Here is a 22,044-nt window from a genome sequence, read left to right on the forward strand (position 1 = left end):
AAACCCTTCCAGTATTTTCTGTTGGTCAGGGGAGTTCTGTGTGCCATGTTTGGTTCAGTTCCATCATTGATGGAGTTCAGAATTCTCTTTGATCGTAAGTGAACTATAAACCCCAGCAACTACAACTCCCAAATGACAAAATCAAACACCTTCCCCCAACCTCACCAGTATTGAAATTTTGGCATATTGGGTATTTGTGTCAAATTTGGTCCAGTGAATGAAAATCCATCCTCCATATCAGATATTTACATTATGATTCATAACAATTGCAAAATGATAGTTATGAAGATGCAACGAAAACAATTTTATAGTTGGGGGTGACCACAACACGAGGAACTGTATTAAGGAGTTGTGGCATTAGGAAGGTTGAGAAATACTGCTCTAAAGAATATAGCACCGGGATTGTGGCACAGCTGGCTGAGTGTCAGCTGCATTAAGATCACTCTGACCAAAAAGGTCATGAGTTCGAAGCCAGCCCAGGTTGGAGTGGGCTTTCAACCAATTGTGTAGTCTGTTGTCGACCTTTGCAACCCGAAAGACATTTGCACCTGTCAAGTAGGAAAATTAGGTGCCACCTTGTGTGAGGAGGCTAAATTAACTAATTTATGAGGCCATAAAAAAGACTCCAGCAAAGCACTCCTGCAAAAGAATGCGGGGAATGCGGAAGTACTTCATCAGTGTCGCAGATGGATGATGAAAGCGACATCTCCCCTGGCGGCCAGAAAAAGTTAAATAGCCTCTGTGTATGTCTGTATACGTTGTATGTCAAATTGGCATTGAATGTTTGCCATATATGTGTACACTGTAATCCACCCTGAGTCCCCTGCGGGGTGAGAAGGGCGGAATATAAATACTGGAAATAAATAAAGTACTGGCAGCAATCTTTCAGAGGAAGGAACTCTCAAAAGGATCCCTGAGTATTCCTTGCTATGCAATTCACTCCCCACCCCCCCCCCACCCCCAAATGACTTGAAACCCCAATCAGAGGGCAGGGAAGGGCTTAAGGATGGAAAAGATGCTTTAGGCTGAGGAGGGATGCAAGGAAAGGAGGCTGAGAGAGGGGAAGCTGTCTCCCTGCCTGTGTTTTGTGCAGGGAAGGGGAAGGCTTTTCCTCTTGGAGCGGCAGGAGGGTGTTCCTGGAGGCCCTGGGGGGTCCAGCTCTGACGCAGGCGCCTCTTCTCCCTCTTCCCTCCTCCTCCTCCTCCTCCTCCGCCTCCTTGCCACCTTCCTCCCTTAAATACCGTGGAGCTGGAAGGAGCAGCCTCAGCCTTCGCCAGGCAGCTCCTGCCCAGCCATGCTGCCTCCAGGGTCCTTGATGCTGCTGCTCTCCATCCTCCTCCTCGGCGCTGGGTCTCTATCAGCAGGTGAGTCCAGATCAGCACCTTGGACAGCGGCAGGCAGGCAGGAGGCTTAGGCGGGCTGAGCAAAGGCATCTCTCTGGGCTGGAGGGGTCTATCCTTGTGGCAGCCAAGGCAGGGAAGAAAGAGCCTGGGCATCCCCTCTTACTCTCTCCATTCCCTCCTCCAGTTTAGATACAGCAGAGCGTCATAAGGCCACACCTGAATGTACAGTAGGCTCTCAGCTAAGCAGAACTCAAACAAGCAGAACTCCCCTCCCCCCAAAAAATAAAGAAATCATTCTTAATTCACTGAGCTGTGTTGCATTAGGTTAAAAATGGTCTTTATTTGTCTTTATTTGCTTTCAATATGACTATCAAGTATAGTATTAGTTGGATCTGTTTTTAATAGTTACTCTCAACAAGCAACCAGGAACTACGTTTCTCTGACATCTACAGATCCCCATGAGTGCTGGTTAACTCAATCATGGAATAGGAGCCCCCGGTGGCACAGTGGGTTAAACCCCTGTGCCGGCAGGACTGAAGACCAACAGGTCGCAGGTTTGAAACCGGGGAGAGTGTGGATGAGCTCCCTCTGTCACCTCCAGCTCCCCATGCAGGGACATGAGAGAAGCCTCCCACAAGGATGGTAACACATCAAAACATCCGGGCGTCCCCTGGGCAACATCCTTGCAGATGGCCAATTCTCTCACACTTGTAGTTTCTTGAGTCACTCCTGACATCACCAAAATATATATATCATTGAATAATATGATATAATATGATTCAAGAAAGATATTGACAAGCTGGAATGTGTCCAGAGGAGGGCGACTAAAATGATCAAGGGTCTGGAGAACAAGCCCTATGAGGAGCGGCTTAAGGAGCTGGGCATGTTTAGCCTGAAGAAGAGAAGGCTGAGAGGAGATATGATAGCCATGTATAAATATGTGAGAGGAAGCCACAGGGAGGAGGGAGCAAGCTTGTTTTCTGCTTCCTTGCAGACTAGGACGTGGAACAATGGCTTCAAACTATAAGAGAGGAGATTCCATCTGAACATGAGGAAGAATTTCCTGACTGTGAGAGCTGTTCAGCAGTGGAACTCTCTGCCCCGGAGTGTGGTGGAGGCTCCTTCTTTGGGAGCTCTTAAACAGAGGCTGGATGGCCATCTGTCAGGGGTGATTTGAATGCAATATTCCTGCTTCTTGGCAGGGGGTTAGACTGGATGGCCCATGAGGTCTCTTCCAACTCTTTGATTCTATGATACTAATATAATAGTAGGGACTGCATGGACCATCTAGTCCAGTAGTTCCCAACATTTGGTCCTCCAGAAGTTTTGGACTTTAGCTCCCACAATTCCTAACAGTTGGTAAGATGACTGGGACTTCTGGGAATTGAAGTCCAAAATACCTGGAGGACCAGAGGTTGGAAACAACTGCTCTAGTCCAACCTCCTGCCATGCAGGAAAAGTACAATCGAAGCACCCCTTATAGATGGCCATCCAGCCTCTGTTTAAAAGCTTCCAAGGAAGGAGCTTCCACCACACTCTGAGACAAAGAGTTTCACTACTGAATATCTCTCACAGTCAGGAAGTTTTTCCTAATTTATTTATTTAGTTTATTATTAATGTTTTTAATTAGGAGACACAAATGGCTTCTGTTTTTATTACTTTTGTTGGGTTTTATACTATGTATTAATGTTTTAAATGTGTTATGATGTTCTTGGGCGTCTAATTGTTGCCTCTGTAAACTGCCCCGAGTTGCCTGAGGGCTGAGAAGGGTGGTATACAAATATAATAAATAAAATAAAAAAAACATTTATATTGCGCCTTTCTCACCCCGAAGGGGACTCGGCGTGGATCACAGCTTATATACAGCAAACATTCAATGCTAGGACAAGAATTCATTATATGTAAACATAAACGTTAAAAACCTTTATGTCAATATTAAAATACACTGTTTAAAAGTGTCAATGTTCAGGTGCAGAGCCCCTGGTGACATAGTGGGTTAAACCCCTGAGCTGGCAGGACTGAAGAGCAACAGGTTGCAGGTTTGAATCTGGGGAGAGGCGGATGAGCTCCCTCTGTCAGCTCCAGCTCCCCATGTGGGGACATGAGAGAAGCCTCCCACAAGGATGATAAAAACATCAAATGATCTGGGCATCCCCTGGGCAACGTCCTTGCAGGCGGCCAATTCTCTCACACCAGAAGCGACTTGCAGTTTCTCAAGTCACTCCTAACATGACAAAAAAACTCCCTGTTCAGGTGGAATCTCCTTTCCAATTCCTCCATTGACTCCTAGTCTTCAGGGCAGCAGAAAACAAGCATGCTCCCCCTTCCTTATGACACTCTTTCACATATGTATACATGGCTATCATGTCTCCTCTCAACCCTCTCTTCTAAGCCTAAACATACCCAGCTCTTTAAGGCATCTACTGAGTGTCTACTGTATATAGTATTGTCACTCTAGAAATCATAGCTCTAATATGGTCATTTTGAGATACGATCTGGACCAGTATTATCTTCAGTAGGCAAAAGAAGACCTGAAAATGTAGTTGGGGATCTGCTCAGTCAATGGGCATGTTGTTCTTTGTGTCAAAAGTGCATTGGGTTTCCAAACTGGACCAAACCTAGTGGTAGAAGGAAGAGAAAATCTTATTGAAAAGGAAGTAAAGTGGCATAACCTTCTGAATGTATAGGATGGAGTGCAATGTATTCATTTGTACAGCAGTGTGCTTACAAGGGGGCAGCCATTATATTCATGTCCAGTATTTGTCTGTTGAGTGAGCATATATACAAAATCTGCTGTATAGGAACATGTGGGACATTTGGTATTCAGGGTTGTACTGTTTTGCAACATGTTGAATATGAGGGAGTTTTCAAAAAATGTTAATTCAGGTGCAAGAATGAATTTCAGAGAAAAGGGAAGTGTCACATGTTTGTTCATTATCTGCTCTTCACTCCACTGTTTGGCAAAAGTAATCAGCTGGGATTATTTAAAATGTATTACAAGTTGAGCATCCCTTATCTGGAACCCCTAAATCCAAAATACTCCAAAGCTGGGTTATTGTAGGTTTTTTCAGGCTATATGGCCATGGTATAGAGGCATTCTCTCCTGACGTTTCGCCTGCATCTATGACAAGCATCCTCAGAGGTAGTGAGGATGCTTGCCATAGATGCAGGCAAAATGTCAGGAGAGAATGCCTCTATACCATGGCCATATAGCCCGAAAAAACCTACAACAACCCAGTTATTCTGGCCATGAAAGCCTTCGACAATACATACTCCAAAGCTGTCCACATGGGTGGCTGAGATAGTGACACGTTTGCTTTCTGATGGTTAAATGTACACAAACATTGTTTCAGCCACAACATTTTGGATGAAATTATCTTCTGGCTATGTGTATAAGATATATATGAAACATAAATTGAATTTCATATTTACCCTTAGATCTCGTGTTTAAGATATCTCATTATGTATGTATATGCAAATACAGGTATTGCAACTTAAAATAAATCCAAAACACTTCTAGTCCCAAGGGTTTTGGATAAGGGATGCACAACCTGCATCACCACAGAAAAGGCCCTGTCCCTTGTCACGCATCTGGAGGTGACAAGGGACAGGGCCTTTTCTGTGGTGCCCCCCCCTCCCGGCTGTGGAACTCCCTCCCCTTCCGGAAACAAGTAAAATCCTGGCTATGGGATCAGGCCTTTGGACAATAGGCTGACCTACTGACGTGTTGACTTATTTAGAACTGATGGACTGCCCTTGGATAATGATTTAAATCGGTGACCACTGACTATTTGTTGTCTGTTTTTATATTGTTTATACGGTTTTATACTGTTTATACTGTTTTATATTGTTGTTATTATTACATTGCTGTTAATTGTATATTTATGTTTTGATGTGGGCACCATGGGGTGCCACTTTGTTAGCCGTCCTGAGTCCCTCTGAGGAGGTTGAGAAAGGATGGGATGTAAAAGTCCTAAATAAATAAATCACTTGTGATGCCAACTATAACATGCTACACATTTATGATATTATTGCTTTACATTAGTATGCCTTGGTAATATAAATGGTCTTGAAAATTACCTGCCTCTTACAAAAAAGACCGTTCCATCTTGGCTGGAAACCCGCTGCTAAATCAACAAGGGTTTCCCTCAATCCCCATGACAAGTGAATTTCCTTTTTCTGTAATCATGTTCTTAGCCGGCAGGTTTGAGATTTATTCTTTTCAAGCTTCAAACTGTAGCTATAGTGGGGAAAAAGCATTTCACTCTTGAGAGCTCACCTGTTGTCAAAAGCGAGATGCTGGGTTCTGTGTTTGTGTCTTGCTCTCAGAAGAGGAAAACTTCAGCACTTCAAAGGAGATCCGTAGTGAAATGAATCAAACCAGGTGCACTAGGTAAAATGAATGATGTGAAATACTCTGTTTTGTTACGACAACAAATGCAAAATACTCTGCCTTTTTGAGGCTGCGACCATCTGCACACTTATCTGGGAGTAAATTCCACAGAACTCAAGAGGGCTTAGATCTGAGCAGAAATGTATAAGACTATATTCCAGGCTAGAATAATATACCCACTTGGCAAGGATGAAGTCCCATTTTACTCAATGGGACTTATTTACTCAAAGCATACTGCACAGTAGTGTGTTGGAAACTGGAGCCAAGTGACATAACAATGTAGACTCTTCCTAACATTCCACAGTGATCTAGAACCAAGGTAAACTACTGATAGGATGCCTAATAGTCATGACATCATGAAATAGCTACTTTGAGTCTCCTTTGAGGAGAGGAAACATGGGGTATAAATAAACACAAACATCATCATCATCATCATTATTAGAAATGTAACAAGATTGATTCACAGCAAACAAGATCGCTCTGCTGGCTGTTGTATTGGATCACACGTCAGATACTTCCCAAGTGTCTAGGACACTTTATTATTATTATTATTATTATTATTATTATTATTATTATTATTTTACTGACACAAAAGCACAATATTTCACATCAAACAAGATCTATATGCTGGATTTCGTATCACAAAATCACAAGTCAAACACTTCCCAAGCGTCTAGGATGCTTTATTATTATTATTATTAGTATTATTAGTATTTTACTGACACAAAAGCACAGTATGTCACAGCAAACGAGATCTATATGCTGAATTTCGTATCACAAAATCACAAGTCGAACACTTCCCAAGCGTCTAGGACAGTTATTATTATTATTATTATTATTATTATTATTATTATTTGATACACAACAAGATTAGTACACAGCAAACAAGATCACTATGCTGGCTTTTTTATTCGATCACACGTCGGACACTTCCCAAGTGTCTAGGACTGTGTGATATATTGGCGAATAATGCATGTAGATCTGATTAGGGTGGCCTTTTGCAGATGACAGATGATCAGTGCCGATTGTTTTTAAGTGCAGGCCAAGGTCTTTAAGCACTGCACCCAGTGTGCCGATCACTACTGGAACCACCTTTATTGGCTTGTGCCAGAGTCTTTGCAGTTACAGTAGAGTCTCGCTTATCCAACATAAATCGGCCAACAGAATGTTGGATAAGTAAAAGGATTAAGGAGAGATGAAGAAAAAGCCTATCAAACATCAAATTATGTTATGATTTTACAAATTAAGCACATCATGTTTTGCAACAAATTGACAGAAAAAAACAGTTCAATACATGGTAATGTTTTGTAGTAATTACTGTATTTATGAATTTAGCACCAAAACATTGCAATGTATCGAAATAGCTATGAATCCAGGTGGGAGGCAGACTACATTGGATAATTCAGAATGTTGGATGAGTGAAGGTTGGATAAGTGAAACTCTACTGTATTACTATTATTATTATTATTATTATTAGTAGTAGTAGTAGTAGTAGTAGTACAAAACTGGACTATATGAAATCACAACCTCATCAAGTTCTTTAGAACCGCAAAGCTGTGACTGTAATGCAACAAGTGCATTGTTCCATTGGCATCCTGTATGGTGGTAACAGGTTTTTGGTATATGGGGTCCTCTTTCATGAAGTCCAACTCCACAAAAACACTTTAGTAATCTCTAAAGCAAGTAGGTTAATATCAAGACTAAAGGCTTATCTGGAGGGAATAGTTATAGTGTTATTCTTACACTTGCCAAAAACTTTTGACAAGGTATATTTTCTCCCTTGAAATCATGCCTGTGCTAGCTGTGCCTTCTTTTTCTCCCTCTTACAATTTCTTCCTCTGTGTGTCACGTTCATAGACAGAATGGAGGATGTGAGAAATATACTGGAGGGAAGATTCCTCTCATTCCAACCCTATGATTAGTACTCCAGGTTTATCCCAAGCCCAAACTCTTGGGCCTCTACTACACAGAAATCCCACATTATTTGCTTTGAACTGGGATATATGACACTGTGGACTCAGATAACCCAATTCAAAGCAGATATTGTGGGATTTTCTGCCTTGTTATTCTGGGTTATATGGCTGTGTAGAAGGGCCCTAGGTCTCCCCATCCTAATTCCCTTTCACTTCCCTCACCTGGATATCTTTAACCCCCACAGCAAGTCAGGTGAATAGCAGCAAACTTCTCACCTCTGTTCTTCCCATCAGATATGATCACTAGCCAATGCTACTTGCATTTTTAGGGATTATTGAGCACAGCAGTGCAATTAACCTCAAGGGCAGTGGTCTCATATAAGCAGAATGTGAGGTGCTACCATGAGTTGAAGGCTAGCGAGGCAGAGATGTGAAGCCAGATTTTCACAATGAACATGTAATAGCTCTGTGAATCCATGAACTCTACATTGCCTTCCAAGATCAGTGCCTCCTTGATTCAATCATGGTTAGATTAGCCTAAATAAGTGGTTCAAGTGAGCAGACCACCCTTCACTCTTGCTGAAGTAGGATGTAAATGCTCAAGAGCAGGACAGAAACCAACAACTTGCAGAGATGAATGGTCTGTTTATCACTTGTCCATTTATCTGTCTAGCCTATGTCTATCTACTGTATCTATCTACGAGGGTGGGTCAAAAAGTACTGCCTCCATCGCTCTAACTTTTCTTTCTTTCACAACTACTGGACTATCTATGCATGGTATGATAGAGGTAACCTTCCTCTACTGATATAGTTTTTTCTTTTTCTGATTGACTGATTAGAACCATGAATCTGAAGCTAAAAGAAAGAGTCGTCATTGAATTTCTAGCAAAAGAAGGTTGTGCACCTAAGGAAATCCATAATTGCTTGAAGAATGTTTGAGATTTGGCTCCTTCTGATTTTTACCTGTTTGGACCTCTGAAAGACAACCTGGTTTCAGATTCAATGACCTGAATGACATTAAAATAGCTTTAAAAGTAACTGAATTTTTCAAAAATGATTTTGATTTCTGAGTTAAATGATGGCACAAATGTGTACAAATTGATGGTGACTATGTTGAATAATAGTTTTGCATGGAGGACAGTTCAGGCTAAGATCTGTAGCAACTTCTGCTGTTATATGTTCATTCATAACGTTTTTATGACACAGGAGGCAAAAAGTTTTGACTCACCCTCGTATCTTATCTATTGCATTAATATTTTTTTCTGTTTCCGGTGTATTCTATTCACATATGCGATTTTGATCCATTTTCTCATCACAATGGTCCATTGAATCAGGTTAGGCTTCAACATGACTAACTCTAGACCACCTACTTAGATGTATGGTTGTGTGATCAATTGCACTGAATAAATTGATCAGTGGAGTGTGGAGAGATCGAGCCACATCCATACTCACCATGGATTTCGATCATAAGCTCCCTCCAGAGCAGCCTGGCTCTGTGTGAATCAAAACACACTTATCTGTTCCATCCTGTTGCTGGAACAATGTGTTCTATCAAGTATTTGGCCTTGCACAGAATTAGATGACCAGATGCTAACTTTCCACAGGTGCACCACCTCATTGATTTACAACGAATCAGATTTGAAGTGCTAAATGTGCACAGATACTGACAGTCCAATATTTTGGAGCAGGTGACAAAATTCTTTCTAAGCAAGGTTATAGTTGTTTCTCTGAGAAATCACTGCATCGCATAAGGTTGTGCTGTCCTAAACAAATCCAAAAAATTGGATGGTAGTGGGAACACTATTTTGCACATTATCCTTGCACAACCAAGATATGATCCAAAACTATAGGGACTTATTACAGATACAATTCATATGTTTGCATGACTATATTGCAACAGACAAAGCAAAATATAGTCCCTATTTTTGTTTTGCTGAATTGTTTTTTGAACTTTTTATTCATTCAAATGATATTGGAAGATAAAAAGATGATAGCCATTGTTCCAGAGGGTTTTTTTAAAACCACTATATGGCTTATATGTTCAAACGTGCAGAGGAAGTGAATCTATGGTAACTTCCAATTGAAGTAATTCATTCCAGTAGGATTTGCCATGGTTTCTTGTTTCCATGGTAAGTTCACGAGCCCCCATGGACGTCAGGTTTGTATTGTATATAATGACTGTTGGAGGCATTTAGCTTCCTGACCTGGCCTGGAACAATTTGCTGAAAACTATTGATTTAGAGTATTAAAAAAAAACTCCATGGCAATGAATCATGCCGATCATTTTGCATAACGATGTTTTGTGTTTTGTTTTGTTTTCACAAAATAGCTAATATAACTGATTACTCATAATTTCCCATTTTGTACAATTAAATTCAGAATACTATAAACTGGGATGCCATTTACGGGAAGCAAAAAAATAGTTCTCTTCTCCAACTCTTTTTGAGATATGAGATATGGTTTTTTTTCTTTGTAAGTATTGCCGTCCTTTTATGTTGGACATGTCCCCTTCTCATTGTGGCAGGAAAGTGGTGGAGGTTCCTGAGGGACATAGAAAGCCTAGACACTGGCCAACAAACATTTTGGTGCCTCAATTGTTAGGCCTGTTTCTGGGTATATTTGACCTGCTAATTCCAAAAATGGCACTACTTTCCCCCATCAACGTTAATTTTTGAGATACAGAACATATGTCATATACGAGTCTTTATCTGCTCACCCAGAGAAAACCATGATAACTATATCTAAGAAACTACAGCTGTTGTGTCTATCCAGTGACTGCGCACTGGGAGGGAGGCTTTCTTTCTTCCATGCGTAGCTAGAACTATGCAAGGAGAAACTGCTATGGCAATGACATGGAGCTGTGCACTAAACATGCATGTCAAAAGCACAACTGGAGCGAGAGAGGTAATAAACTGTAGTGGAAAGACTTGAAGTGGTGTTCCCATAGGTAGGTACCCAAGAAAAACTGTGTTGATCCACTTCTGCAGGCTTGTTCTTGTGGTCCTTCTCCAGATGTTTGGGACTTGCAACTCCCATCTGTCCCAGACAATATATACCAGTATGGAGTGATAGCAGGTGTAGTACACATGTTTTTTTCTGTTTAATATAGAGATTGTAATGTAGTCCACCTGAACGGTCACAGCTATGGGTTGTTGTAGGTTTTTTCAGGCTATATGGCCATGTTCTAGAGGCATTCTCTCTTGACGTTTCGCCTGCATCTATGGCAAGCATCCTCAGAGGTAGTGAGGTCTGTTGGAACTAGGAAAAAGGGTTTATATATCTGTGAAATGACCTGGGTGGGACAAAGGACTCTTGTCTGCTGTGAATGTTTCAACTGACCACCTTGATTAGCATTTGATCAGCCTGGCAGTGCCTGGGGCAATCTTTTGTTGAGAGGTGATTAGATGTCCCAGATTGTTTCCTCTCTGTTGTTGTGCTGTTGTAATTTTAGAGGTTTTTTTTAATACTGGTAGCCAGATTTTGTTTATTTTGATGGTTTCCTCCTTTTGAAATTGTCCACATGCTTGTGGATTTCAGTGGCTTCTCTGTGTAGTCTGACATGGTGGTTGTGAGAGTGGTCCAGCATTTCTGTGTTCTCAAATAATATGCTGTGTCCAGGTTGGTTCATCAGGTGCTCTGCTATGGCTGACTTCTTTGTTTGAAGTAGTCTGCAGTGCCTTTCCTGTACCTTGATTCGTGTTTGGGCAATGCTGCATTTGGTGGTCCCTATGTAGACTTGTCCACAGCTGCATGGTATATGGTAGACTCCTGCGGAAGTGAGAGGATCCCTCTTGCCCTTTGCTGAACATAGCATTTGTTGGATTTTCTTGGTGGGTCTGGTGTCAGAACTTTCTGTGTTGTGGGCCTGTCTTTCTCAACCTTAGTGGAGATTTTAAAAGGCTTCACCTAGGAAAGGGAACAGGCACGTGCAATTATGCAAGCATCTCTACAGTTTGGATGCGGAGTTCACGTGAGGGGAGAGGTGCAGCCAGAATTAACTGCACTCCAGGATGGCCGCGCCAGCAGATGGCTCTCAGCGGTCCTTTGCCAGTTGGCTGATTGCAGCAGCTTTCTTTCCCTGTTCATTTTTAATGCTGAAATTTATGCTAGGGAAGAATGAAATAAAGTGGACAGTACTGTAACTAGCTTACTGACATTCTGGCCTCAAGTAAACAACTAGTTTCAGGCATGGCCTAGAAAACATAACATTTTCATTGGGTTTCCACTTCTGATGCAGTTCTTTGGCACAAGAAGACAGTGAACAGAATAACACAAGCTAAGAGGTATATAGCCCAGCATCCAGGTTGTTGTGATGATCAGGAGCTCCAAAGGGAACTTTGCTTTTTTCCTGTATACACTGATAGGTCCCTACTAAGGTATATCTAGAAGTTCTTGCGCTCATGGCCAATAGCTATTGATAGACTGCTTCTTCTCTTACAATTTATCCAACCCCCTTCAAAGATCAAATTAAACGATCCAGTCAATTTGACATCAATACCAGGAAAGATTCTGGAGCAGATAATTAAGGAGGCATTCTGCAATCACTAGTGACCTCTTCACATGGCCACCGAAAATATCCCACATTGCTCCACCTCACCACCAGGCATGGAGAACCCAGTGTACCACGCCCCACTTCACCAGGCTTCTCATGGGGAGAAGCATGGTGCATGCGTGGTGCATGTGTCTTCCCCCCATTAAAGCCTCTTGTGTTGCTGTGGCAGCGGCAGCACACTGGTTCTGCCCTCCTTCACCCATGGAGCCGGCACAATATCATTTGATGGGAGCCGGCCAGTTCCATGAGTGACCAGGGCTAGACCAGTATTTGCCATTGATTTTAGCCCTGTATGATGAGGACAATAGAAAAGAATGCTGTGATTACTAAAAGTCAACATGGATTTCACAAATCAAGTCATACTAGACTAATCGCCGCCCTGAATTGCCCTTGGGCTGATATGGACGGGGTAAAAATGATGTAAATAAATTTAAAAAATCTTATCTCTTTTTTCAATAGAGTTACAGACTTGGTAGATGCAGGGAATGCTATGGATGTAGCATATCTTGATTTCATCAGAGCCTTCAGCAAAGTCCCTTATAACTTTCTTGCAAGCAAACTAGTCAAATGTGGGCTTGGTGGATCTGTAATTGGTTAAGCAACCAAACCTAAAGGGTGCTCACCAATGGTTTCTCTTTAGATCATATAAATCTTTCACCTTTTACCACTCCATTCTGGAAAGAGATGAAATGCATAGATGGAGAAAGGGTGAAGCCCGGCTTGAGGACAGTTTATGTGAAAAAGTTCTAGGAGTCTTCATAGACAACAAGTTGAACATGAGCCAATGGTGTGATGCAGCAGCTAAAATAGCCAATGGGATTTTGGGCTGTGTCAAAAGGAGTATAGTGTCTAGATCGAGGGAAGTCATAGTGCATCTCTATTCCGCTTTGGTCAGACCTCACCTGGAATACTGTGTCCAATTTTGGGCACCACAACTGAAGGGAGATGTTGACAAGCTGTTATGTGTCCAGAGGGGAGTGACTAAAATGATCAAGAATCTAGAGAACATTCCATATGAGGAGTGGCTTAAAGAGCTGGGTATGTTTAACCTGAAGAAGAGAAGGCTGAGAGAAGACATGATGGCCATGTATAAATATGTGAGGGGAAGTCATAGGAAGGAGGGAGAAAGCTTGTTTTCTACTGCCCTGGAGACTAGGATGCTGAACAATGGCTTGCTTCAAACTACAGGAAAGGAGATTTCCCCTGAACATCCTTTTTGAGAATATAATTGTCACTGTCACAGAGCTAAAGGACACCTTGTCAGCCTGCAATTCTAGCTGCTGCTTGATGCTGGTAATCCAACTCCATGAATATGCAGGACAGTTTAGTCTCTCCTTGAATATGTCCAGTAAGGAAGAGCCCACCCACCAAATAGAGTCTTTGTCAAAAGTGTTCTTGTAATGTTTACATGAAATCTGTGGCTTGTACGATAAGCCAGCTTTGCTCTCTGGGGCTTCAAAGAACACGTATCAGATCTAATGGATGATTAATGAAGTACAGTAAGCCCCTGTTAATCTGATGGGTTAGGGAATGCAGCACTTTTGGAAAGTGGAATCAGTTGAAAAGTACAACCCAGGTTTTTTTTAAGCTTGCAAAAGCATTTTGGTTGGCATAAACAAAAATAACACATGACAGCATAATGTATCTTGTGTGTGAGTGTTCCCAAGGAATCCCCATAGGCAAGAAGAACTGATGTAAGAGTGGATCCCTTGTCAAATTAATGAAACTTGTCTGTCATTTGCAAGCACTGAAAGAGAGAGTCATCAGAAAGCGAGGCTTCCCCCAACTTTGGACCCTGCAAATGTTATGTCATGCCCATATGGCAACATGTACATGTCCGTTTTAGTTTACTAGCAGAAAATGCTATGTCTACTTCTAGGGAGCCACAGGGGCACATTAAAAACTAGAGATAAACTGTCCCTTGCATCGTGATCATCACTGAAGAACAAATAAGAGAAATGTGTACCACTCAGACAGTCTCCACTCTTTTTGTTCCCCACTTGTTATTTTCTTTGTAACTATTGCCGTCCTTTTATGTTGGACATGTTACAGTAAGCCGTAGCAGGGTCAAGTGTGTGTTAAAAAAACCCCTTAAGATGTTAATTACTATATGCAGCTGGTAATGTAGGTCAGCCAGCATGTTTGGGCCGCACCCCGTGGGGTGTAACTGTATGGAATTTAGAATACAGTTTGGAGAAGCAATATTTTGCTCTGAAGAAGATGCAATATGTTGTAATGCTGCTATGCTCTAAAAGCAATGCTCTCTGCTATGGTGGAATAGCTATTTACTCAAGGTGTATGTTTTGCTCTCTCATTTGAATGAAGATGAGAGAGAAAAACATAAACCTTAAGTAAATATTCTGTATTCTGTATTACTTACAAGGACTATGTAAGTTTGTTGCACTGTTTGATTTTGTATGCAAGACTGCAAGTTTATGTTTTGCCTCTGCTGATAAGAGTAAAGTTTTTCTGTACCTTTTTTCCTCTTGCCTATGTGTCTATTGCATTGGACCTGGCTAAAATCTGCTTCTGCGCAACAGGACATGCCGCCATCTCATTGTGGCAGGAAAGTGGTGGAGGTTCCTAACGAACATAGAAAGCCTAGACTTAAGAGAATACAGAGAACAGTGGCCAACAAACATTTCAGTACCTCAAATGTTAGGCCTGTTTCTGGGTATATTTGATTTGCTAATTCAAAAAATGGCACTAGTTACCCCCTATCAACGTTAATTTTTCAGATACAGAACATATGTCATATATCAGCTTTTAGCTGGTCACCCTGAGAAAACAACGATAACCATATCTAAGAAACTAGAGATTATGTGGTCTATCCAGTACAATGTTCTGAATCAAATAACTGCCTAAAACCCAAGACACTGAGATTTTTTTCTTTGTTAGATTGTATAATTTTTTAAAATCATGTCAGGAGCAACTTGAGAAACTGCAGGTTGCTTCTGGTGTGAGAAAATTGGCCGTCTGCAAGGATGTTGCCCAGGGGATGCACAGATGTCTTACCATCCTATTGGAGGCTTCTCTCATGTCCCTGCATGGGAACTGGAGCTAACAGACAGGAGCTCACCCCGCTCCCCAGATTTAAACCGCTGATCTTTCAGTCAGCAGTCCAGCCAGCTCAACGGTTTAACCCATTGTGCCACTGGGGGCTCCAATTGTGTAATTATGGTAGAACAGGTACATGCTGGTGTACTCCTTGGCATAAACTCTTGCACTCTTTGGTTCACAAAAACTTCCCCTCCTATTTCTCCCTGCAGTTTCTGAAAACTTCTACTAGATGCTATGTCTGGGTGTAAGTAAGAAACTTTGCCATTAGGATTTAGCTACTAATGGCTAGTAGTGATTTGAACCACCAACCTTTCAGTCAGCAAGTTCAGCAGCTCAGTAGTTTAACCTGTTGCACCACTGGGTGTTCCAACATAATGATAGATGACCGGGCCGGCTTTAGCACAGCAGATTAATCACCAGCTTCAGCTGCAGTAAATCATGCCAACTAAAAGGTTGACAGTTCGAAGCCAAGTCAGGGTGAACTCCTGATCTTCAGCCCAGCTCCCCGCCCACCTAGTGGATCGAAAACAGCAATGGGAGTAGATGAAAAGGAAGCGCATTAAAGTGGGGAGGTATTCTAGTCAGGACGTTTTGATTAGAAAAAGAAGGAAAGTTTACGAACAAAGAAAGCTCTTTGGCAAGGAGATGGAGCGACAGCACCCTCTGTGGCCAGAACCAAGCACAACCTCCAAAGATACCGAAAGATGGGGAAAGGCCTATATATATATACCTCTATCAGTTGTCTGTCTTGTCATTGTATAATCGGCATTGAATTTTTGTCATATATGTGTTCTGTGATCCATCCTGAGTCTTTCGGGATGAGAAGGGTGGAATATAAATACTGCAAATAAATAAATAATCTTGGAGCTAAACTAATTTACTCAAAATTAAGTTCTTCACAATTTAGTCTGCACATATGGAGCCCCTGGTGGCGCAGTGGGTTAAACCCTTGTGCCAGCAGGACTGAAGTCGCAGGTTCGAATCCGGGAAGAGCGCAGATGAGCTCCCTCTGTCAGCTCCGGCTCCCCATGCGGGGTCATGAGAGAAGCCTCCCACACGGATGGTAAAACATAAAAAAACCATCCTGGCATCCCCTGGGCAACGTCCTTGCAGACAGCCAATTCTCTCACACCAGAAGTGACTTGCAGTTTCTCAAGTCACTCCTGACAGGAAAAAAAATCTGCACATCTCAGCCTCGAGAGAGTTGTCCTGATGTTTTATTAAGTGTGCTTCCATTCCTCTCTAATGCTACTGTTGCCTTCTTCATCACATGAATATTGCTTATTAACACTGTTCTTTGGGAGGTTGGAACCATGCAGAATATTCTGTCTTCACTTCCAACTCAAAAGCCCATTTCGGCTTGGAGGGACCCCTTGAAATTGAGACAAGTCTGGAGTGCAGCCCTCACAGTTTTGCATTGCAGACAAGCATAGCGCTGGGAGGAGAGCTCTATATTTGAGCTATTCATCCATTATTTAAAAACTGTGTTGGCAAAACAGTTTGCTTACAGCAGTGCCGCCAGCTGCGTATGCTATTCCAGGTCCTGATTGACTGTGTTGCTGAATGAGTCAGGCAAAGATCCTCTTCTGGAAGGAAGAAAGGGAGGAGGAAAAATGTGAGTCAGATGACAGAGCATTTTCGCAGAGGGAGAGAGCATGATATAGCTGTCCCCCAGCCTGATTTATGGAAATGGGAAAATGTACTCTCATCTCCACCACAGCACTCCCTCATGTTTTTAAAATTACAGTCACAATTCACATCCAATGCAAATGCTAAAAAGCATAACGATTGTTGGTGATCGTGCTTCGACGATTTTTCAAAATTATTATCAGAAGCCAGGGAGCCTTAAAATAAAAGACTCAGTTCCAAGACGTGAGAAGTGACACCCATGATCAAAACTAATACTCAGTTCTTGTGGGTTTTTTCGGGCTATATGGCCATGTTCTAGAGGCATTTCTCCTGACGTTTCGCCTGCATCTATGGCAAGCATCCTCAGAGGTAGAACTAATACTGTTTGAAAACACCCAGTGATGGAGGATTATCATCTTTTATGTGGATTTCATGCTAAATCTCAATTTACTTGAGGAGGATGAGGAGACTTTTATACTGCTCTACCACGTCCTATAGTAGCATCTTCCAAGAAAACAAAGAAAAAAACAAATAGATAAGGGATTGATTAAAAGAAAGTAGGGCGTGCTTTACTGGATCCAAACAATCACAAATACACAAACACACAATTTCCTCCAACATTTCACAGGTAAAAAAATGTCACACGTGGTGGCTAAGCAACATCAGAGTGTGTTCAGGACAACAAAGGTTATTAATAAGGAAGGACACACAAGTTAGGAGAGGCCAAAGCTGTTTGTTTTTGCCTGATCCTACTGGGAACTATAAAACTGAGTAGAAATAATATTTGCTATTTGCAGCAACTGAAGTAAGCTAGGAACAAAGGGAGAAAGTGGAAGAATAATAGAGAAACTGGGGGCTCTTCTACACAGCCATATAATCCATAATATCAAGGCAGATAATCCACATTATCTGCTTTGAACTGGATTATCTGAGTCTACACTGCCATATAATCTAGTTCAAAGCACATAATGCGGATTTTATACTGCTATGTGGAAAGGGCCTTGGACTTTTTAAAAGCAGCTGAAAATGAGGTTTCATTGGGACAATTGGAGGGTGGGAAATGCTCCAAACCTGTTCGTGACAGAAATGTATTAACTGGAAGTTTGTTCATTCTTCTTTGTATGGCCTTCACTCATACTGACTGAAAGGTTGGCAGTTTGAATCCGGGGAGTGGGGTGAGCTCCCGCTGTTAGGCCCAGCTTCTGCCAACCTAGCAGTTAGGAAACATGCAAATGTGAGTAGATCAATAGGTACCACTTCTGCGAAAAGGTAATGGCACTCCATGCAGTCATGCTGCCCACATGACTTTGGAGGTGTCTATGGACAACACCAGCTCTTCAGTCTAGAAATGGAGATTAGCACCACCTTTACCTTTTTACCTCACTCATACTACAGGCTGGCTGCTTTCAAGTCTGCAAGTCAGAAGAAGACCATAAAGTAGAGCTTTCCAGACATTTCATGTTAGTGACCGAGTTTTAAAGAAATGCATCATTTTGCAACACAGTATTTCCGTTTTATTGGTAAACACAGTAGTTGTGAAGGAAGGCATTAGAAAAAGTGGCTTTATCTGCCTTGCCTTACCATTGCTGTGTAACCAAAGAATATACCACAGCAATGATAATAAATATTATTCATACCCACCCCATCTCTCCGTAAGGACTTAGGGAGGCTTACAATCAGACCAACAAATACAATAGGATTCTGGCTCACATTTTCCAAGGTGGAGATCAGTCATTCCATCCTTATTTTGATTCTCCGTAAGCCTGAATAAACTCTTTTCTCTTGATCCAAGCAGCAACTGCATCTCACTTTTACTTGTCTTTGAATTCAGAAGCTGTTTCCCTGCCCAATGGATAACACAATGTGAAAATATGAAAACGTTCATTCTCCAGAAAAAGAAAAATGGGGGGGGGGGGCTTTCTAAAGTGCTCCCATCTTACAAATGTCACTGAAAATAGCCCCCTTTAAAGACCACAGCTGACTATATATGCTGTGGCTGGAGACTCCTGCAATTTATCAAAAAATGGCTTTTCCCACTATTTTTCATGGAACACAGAATATTTGAGAATATGACCACCATAGGGTATAGCTAGCTTCCATGGGTGAGGTTGGGGCAGGGAAGACCTTGCTGAAAACTGTGGGAGCCTTTGTGGCATAGCTGAAGAACTTCCACTGGCTGGAAGTTGCGTGTGCAAGTGCAATACACCTCCCACAGCCAGCCCAAGAAGTACGCTCACACAAGATTTTGGGACGAACAATGGCCACAACTCATTTATTGATAACAGGAACAAGGGTTGGCAGCCAAGCATGGGTCCTCGATCACGATCGGACAGCCCAATACTGCCCGATACCGCACACTCCAGGGTGCCGCCAGCACAATACGCAACTCGGCCCCACTGGGACCACCAGGAGTTCCCCCTTTCCGCTAGGGAGGATACCAAATAAGATCCAGGGCCCATGCCCCACGCCAACAGGGAGTTGTGACAAGGAGCATAAAACAAACTGTTAACAGGTAACCAGGACAAGGTAAACGACAACGAAAGTTGACCGCCGATGAAAACATAAACCACGTGCAGGGTGGGATGGATCAGCTGTTGCAGGCACAGTGCTTGCTGGGGAGCCTGGGGCAGCCTTATAAAGCCTTATAAAGGCTGCCCACGAAGAGGGAGAGGCCAGCTCAGGCCTCTCCCGCAGCGAGGCATCGTCAGTTGGCCATTGGTCAATTGACCCGCCAGCGGGAAACCTTCCCGCCATCCGAGGGGGCTTCTGGGAAGAAGAAGCCCCCCTAAGGCAAGAATGGTGGTGGGGGATGCCCTGAACCACAACTTCTTTGGTCTGTCCTTCTGTTTTTGTCCTTCTTCAGTTGAAGCATTTTGGAAGCACAGTCTCTATTCTGAAATAATTTTTAATGCAGTAAATTTCGATCTAAACCAACTCTGCTGCCAGTTCTAAGGTTTGCTTGTCTTTACTTGGGCCACAGATTTACTTCTGCCAGTGTATTTTCCATTTGCTTGACCCCTGGATATTTTTTTTTACTTTCAAGGTGTTCATTCGGCACCAGTGGAAAAAGATGGTCATGTTGAAGAAATGGTAAGTGTGTGTGTGTGTGTGTGTGTGTGAGAGAGAGAGAGAGAGAGAGAGAGAGAGAGTATATAGTGAAATACTTTATGTAGGTTTGTACCACAAAGATGCCTACGTGCCATGATGGATCTGGATCAAACTTGGGACACATACACTTCATTATCCACATTTACATTATTGAGGATTTGAACTTTAAAAAGCACCCCTTTCAGGCCCTGAGAAGATGGAAAGAAAGGAATGAAGCAAATTGACTGTGGGTAGGTGAAATTGCCATCTTTCACGTGACTGAAAAACAAAGGGAGTGAAGCAGATTGGCTGTTGCTAAGTATATGAGGGGAAGGGAGAAAAAAAGGAAAGACAGAAAGAAAAAGAACGGAAAGTAAAAGAAAGAAAGGAGGAAGGGAAGGACAGAAGGAAGGAAGGAAGGAAGGAAGGAAGGAAGGAAGGAAGGAAGGAAGGAAGGAAGGAAAAAAGGAAGGGAAGGTATAAAGGTATGCAGGACAGACAGGGAAGAAAGAAGGGAAGAGAAAAGCAGGGAGAAAGAAGAGAGAGGGAGAAAGAAAGAAAAAATAAGAAAGGAGGGAGGGGAGAGAAAAGAGAAAGTTATAAGGGGAGGGAAGGAAAAAAGAGAAAAAGGAAAACTAAAGGAAGGAAGAGAAAGGAAAGAAAAAGAAAGAAAGAGGCAGAGAGAAGGCGTATGAGGGAAAGCAAGGGAAGAAAAGAAAAGAAGAGAGTGGAAGAGGGCATATTAGGGAAATGGGAGGATGAAAGAAAGAGCCACAAAAGAGCCTGCTCTCTATTGCCAGAATGTTGCCACGGACACATTGTAAGGTAAACCTTCTCAAAGCTGGAGAAGGGAGACAGTAGGCTCTCAACAGGTGGGAAATACTAGATATATAATCTAGTATATATGTGTACTGTATATTTGAAAACCCTGCTATTACACTCCCTAAAAGAATATTTGGGTGAAATAAATTTAATTGCTTGCCGCAGCTTATCAAATACTCCAGTGCACATCTGTGGCTTATCAACACACAGGTGGCTCACTCTTCCCTTTTATACCAGTGATGAGCAGCACCTTGGTTGCAAACTTTCAGAACTGTCAGCCTCACTGAGTGAAATGGCAGCTGTCATGAGCTCTCTTTTGGGAACTACCATCCTCAGCTAGCCAAGGAATACTGGGACCTTAGCACTAGTCCAAAAAGTTACATTTCCAAGTTTGAACATATCTGTGGAGGAATATGTTCAAACACACCCATCCCAACTGTGGATAGTAGTGGACTCTATACTTGGACAGTAAGCATGCCATACAAGTGCCCTGGAGGTCCTACAGAGGCCCACAAATACATCCAGGGAGAACATATTATGGAGTAATGGGTAACTGAAACTGTGTTGTACTGCTCTCTATGATTTTTGGTCTAGCTTGACTGCAAAATAGAAGGCAGATAATGGTTAGACAACAAACAACATTGTTTCCTATGCTGTTTAAGAATGTTGGAAGAATCTTTGCCCCTTCTCTTGAAGAGGAACTTGTAAAAGATGCTCACCTGTTGCCTTACACCTGGGACCAGGATCAAGGTGAGATTTGAGGCTGAGATCCAATATTACCCCAGAAGGGTCCAAGGCTCTGTTAGCATATCTTGGCTGTGTTTCTGCCCTCAATGCAATGCAGCCTGATGACATTGAAGTACACTGATTTCAAGGATAGGGTTCAGCACCTTGGATAGCTCTTTAGAACTCATTGTTGCCAGTGTAATATTGCTGTTGTTCTCTGTGTTGCGTATGCTGAAGTCACTTTCAAAGATTACTTTATTGATCTGAGTATAATTTAACCACTTTTGAAAGCTTCCACTAGGAATGGTGTAATTGTAAAATGAAGAACAGAAACTTTCTGAGTTCTCATTATTGCCTTTGCTCTAGGTAACGCGGTGCATTGTAGAAGTCCTTTTGAATGTTCTGTCTAAGGCCGATGCTCCACCCATCAATCCTTTATGTAAGGAGTTTCTGAAACAAAGTAAGTGTGACTCTCTACTTAAGTGTGCTATCTTTAAGGGAACCTGACAAAGGCTCACT

General features: G+C 42.2%; 1 protein-coding gene across 1 annotated transcript in view; it reads left to right on the plus strand.

Annotated features, from left to right (window-relative positions):
- Positions 1 to 1,079: 1,079 nt before the first annotated feature.
- CHGB (chromogranin B) overlaps positions 1,080 to 22,044 on the plus strand; it is a 30,553-nt gene continuing 9,588 nt past the window's right edge. Inside the window, exons 1-3 of the mRNA XM_060786221.2 lie at positions 1,080 to 1,364; positions 19,934 to 19,980; positions 21,892 to 21,985. Of these exons, the coding sequence (XP_060642204.2) occupies positions 1,295 to 1,364; positions 19,934 to 19,980; positions 21,892 to 21,985 (211 nt within the window). The 5' untranslated portion in view covers positions 1,080 to 1,294. The remainder of the gene's footprint in view (positions 1,365 to 19,933; positions 19,981 to 21,891; positions 21,986 to 22,044) is intronic.

Source organism: Anolis sagrei, chromosome 1 (genome assembly GCF_037176765.1).
Source record: "Anolis sagrei isolate rAnoSag1 chromosome 1, rAnoSag1.mat, whole genome shotgun sequence".
Taxonomy (NCBI): domain Eukaryota; kingdom Metazoa; phylum Chordata; class Lepidosauria; order Squamata; family Dactyloidae; genus Anolis; species Anolis sagrei.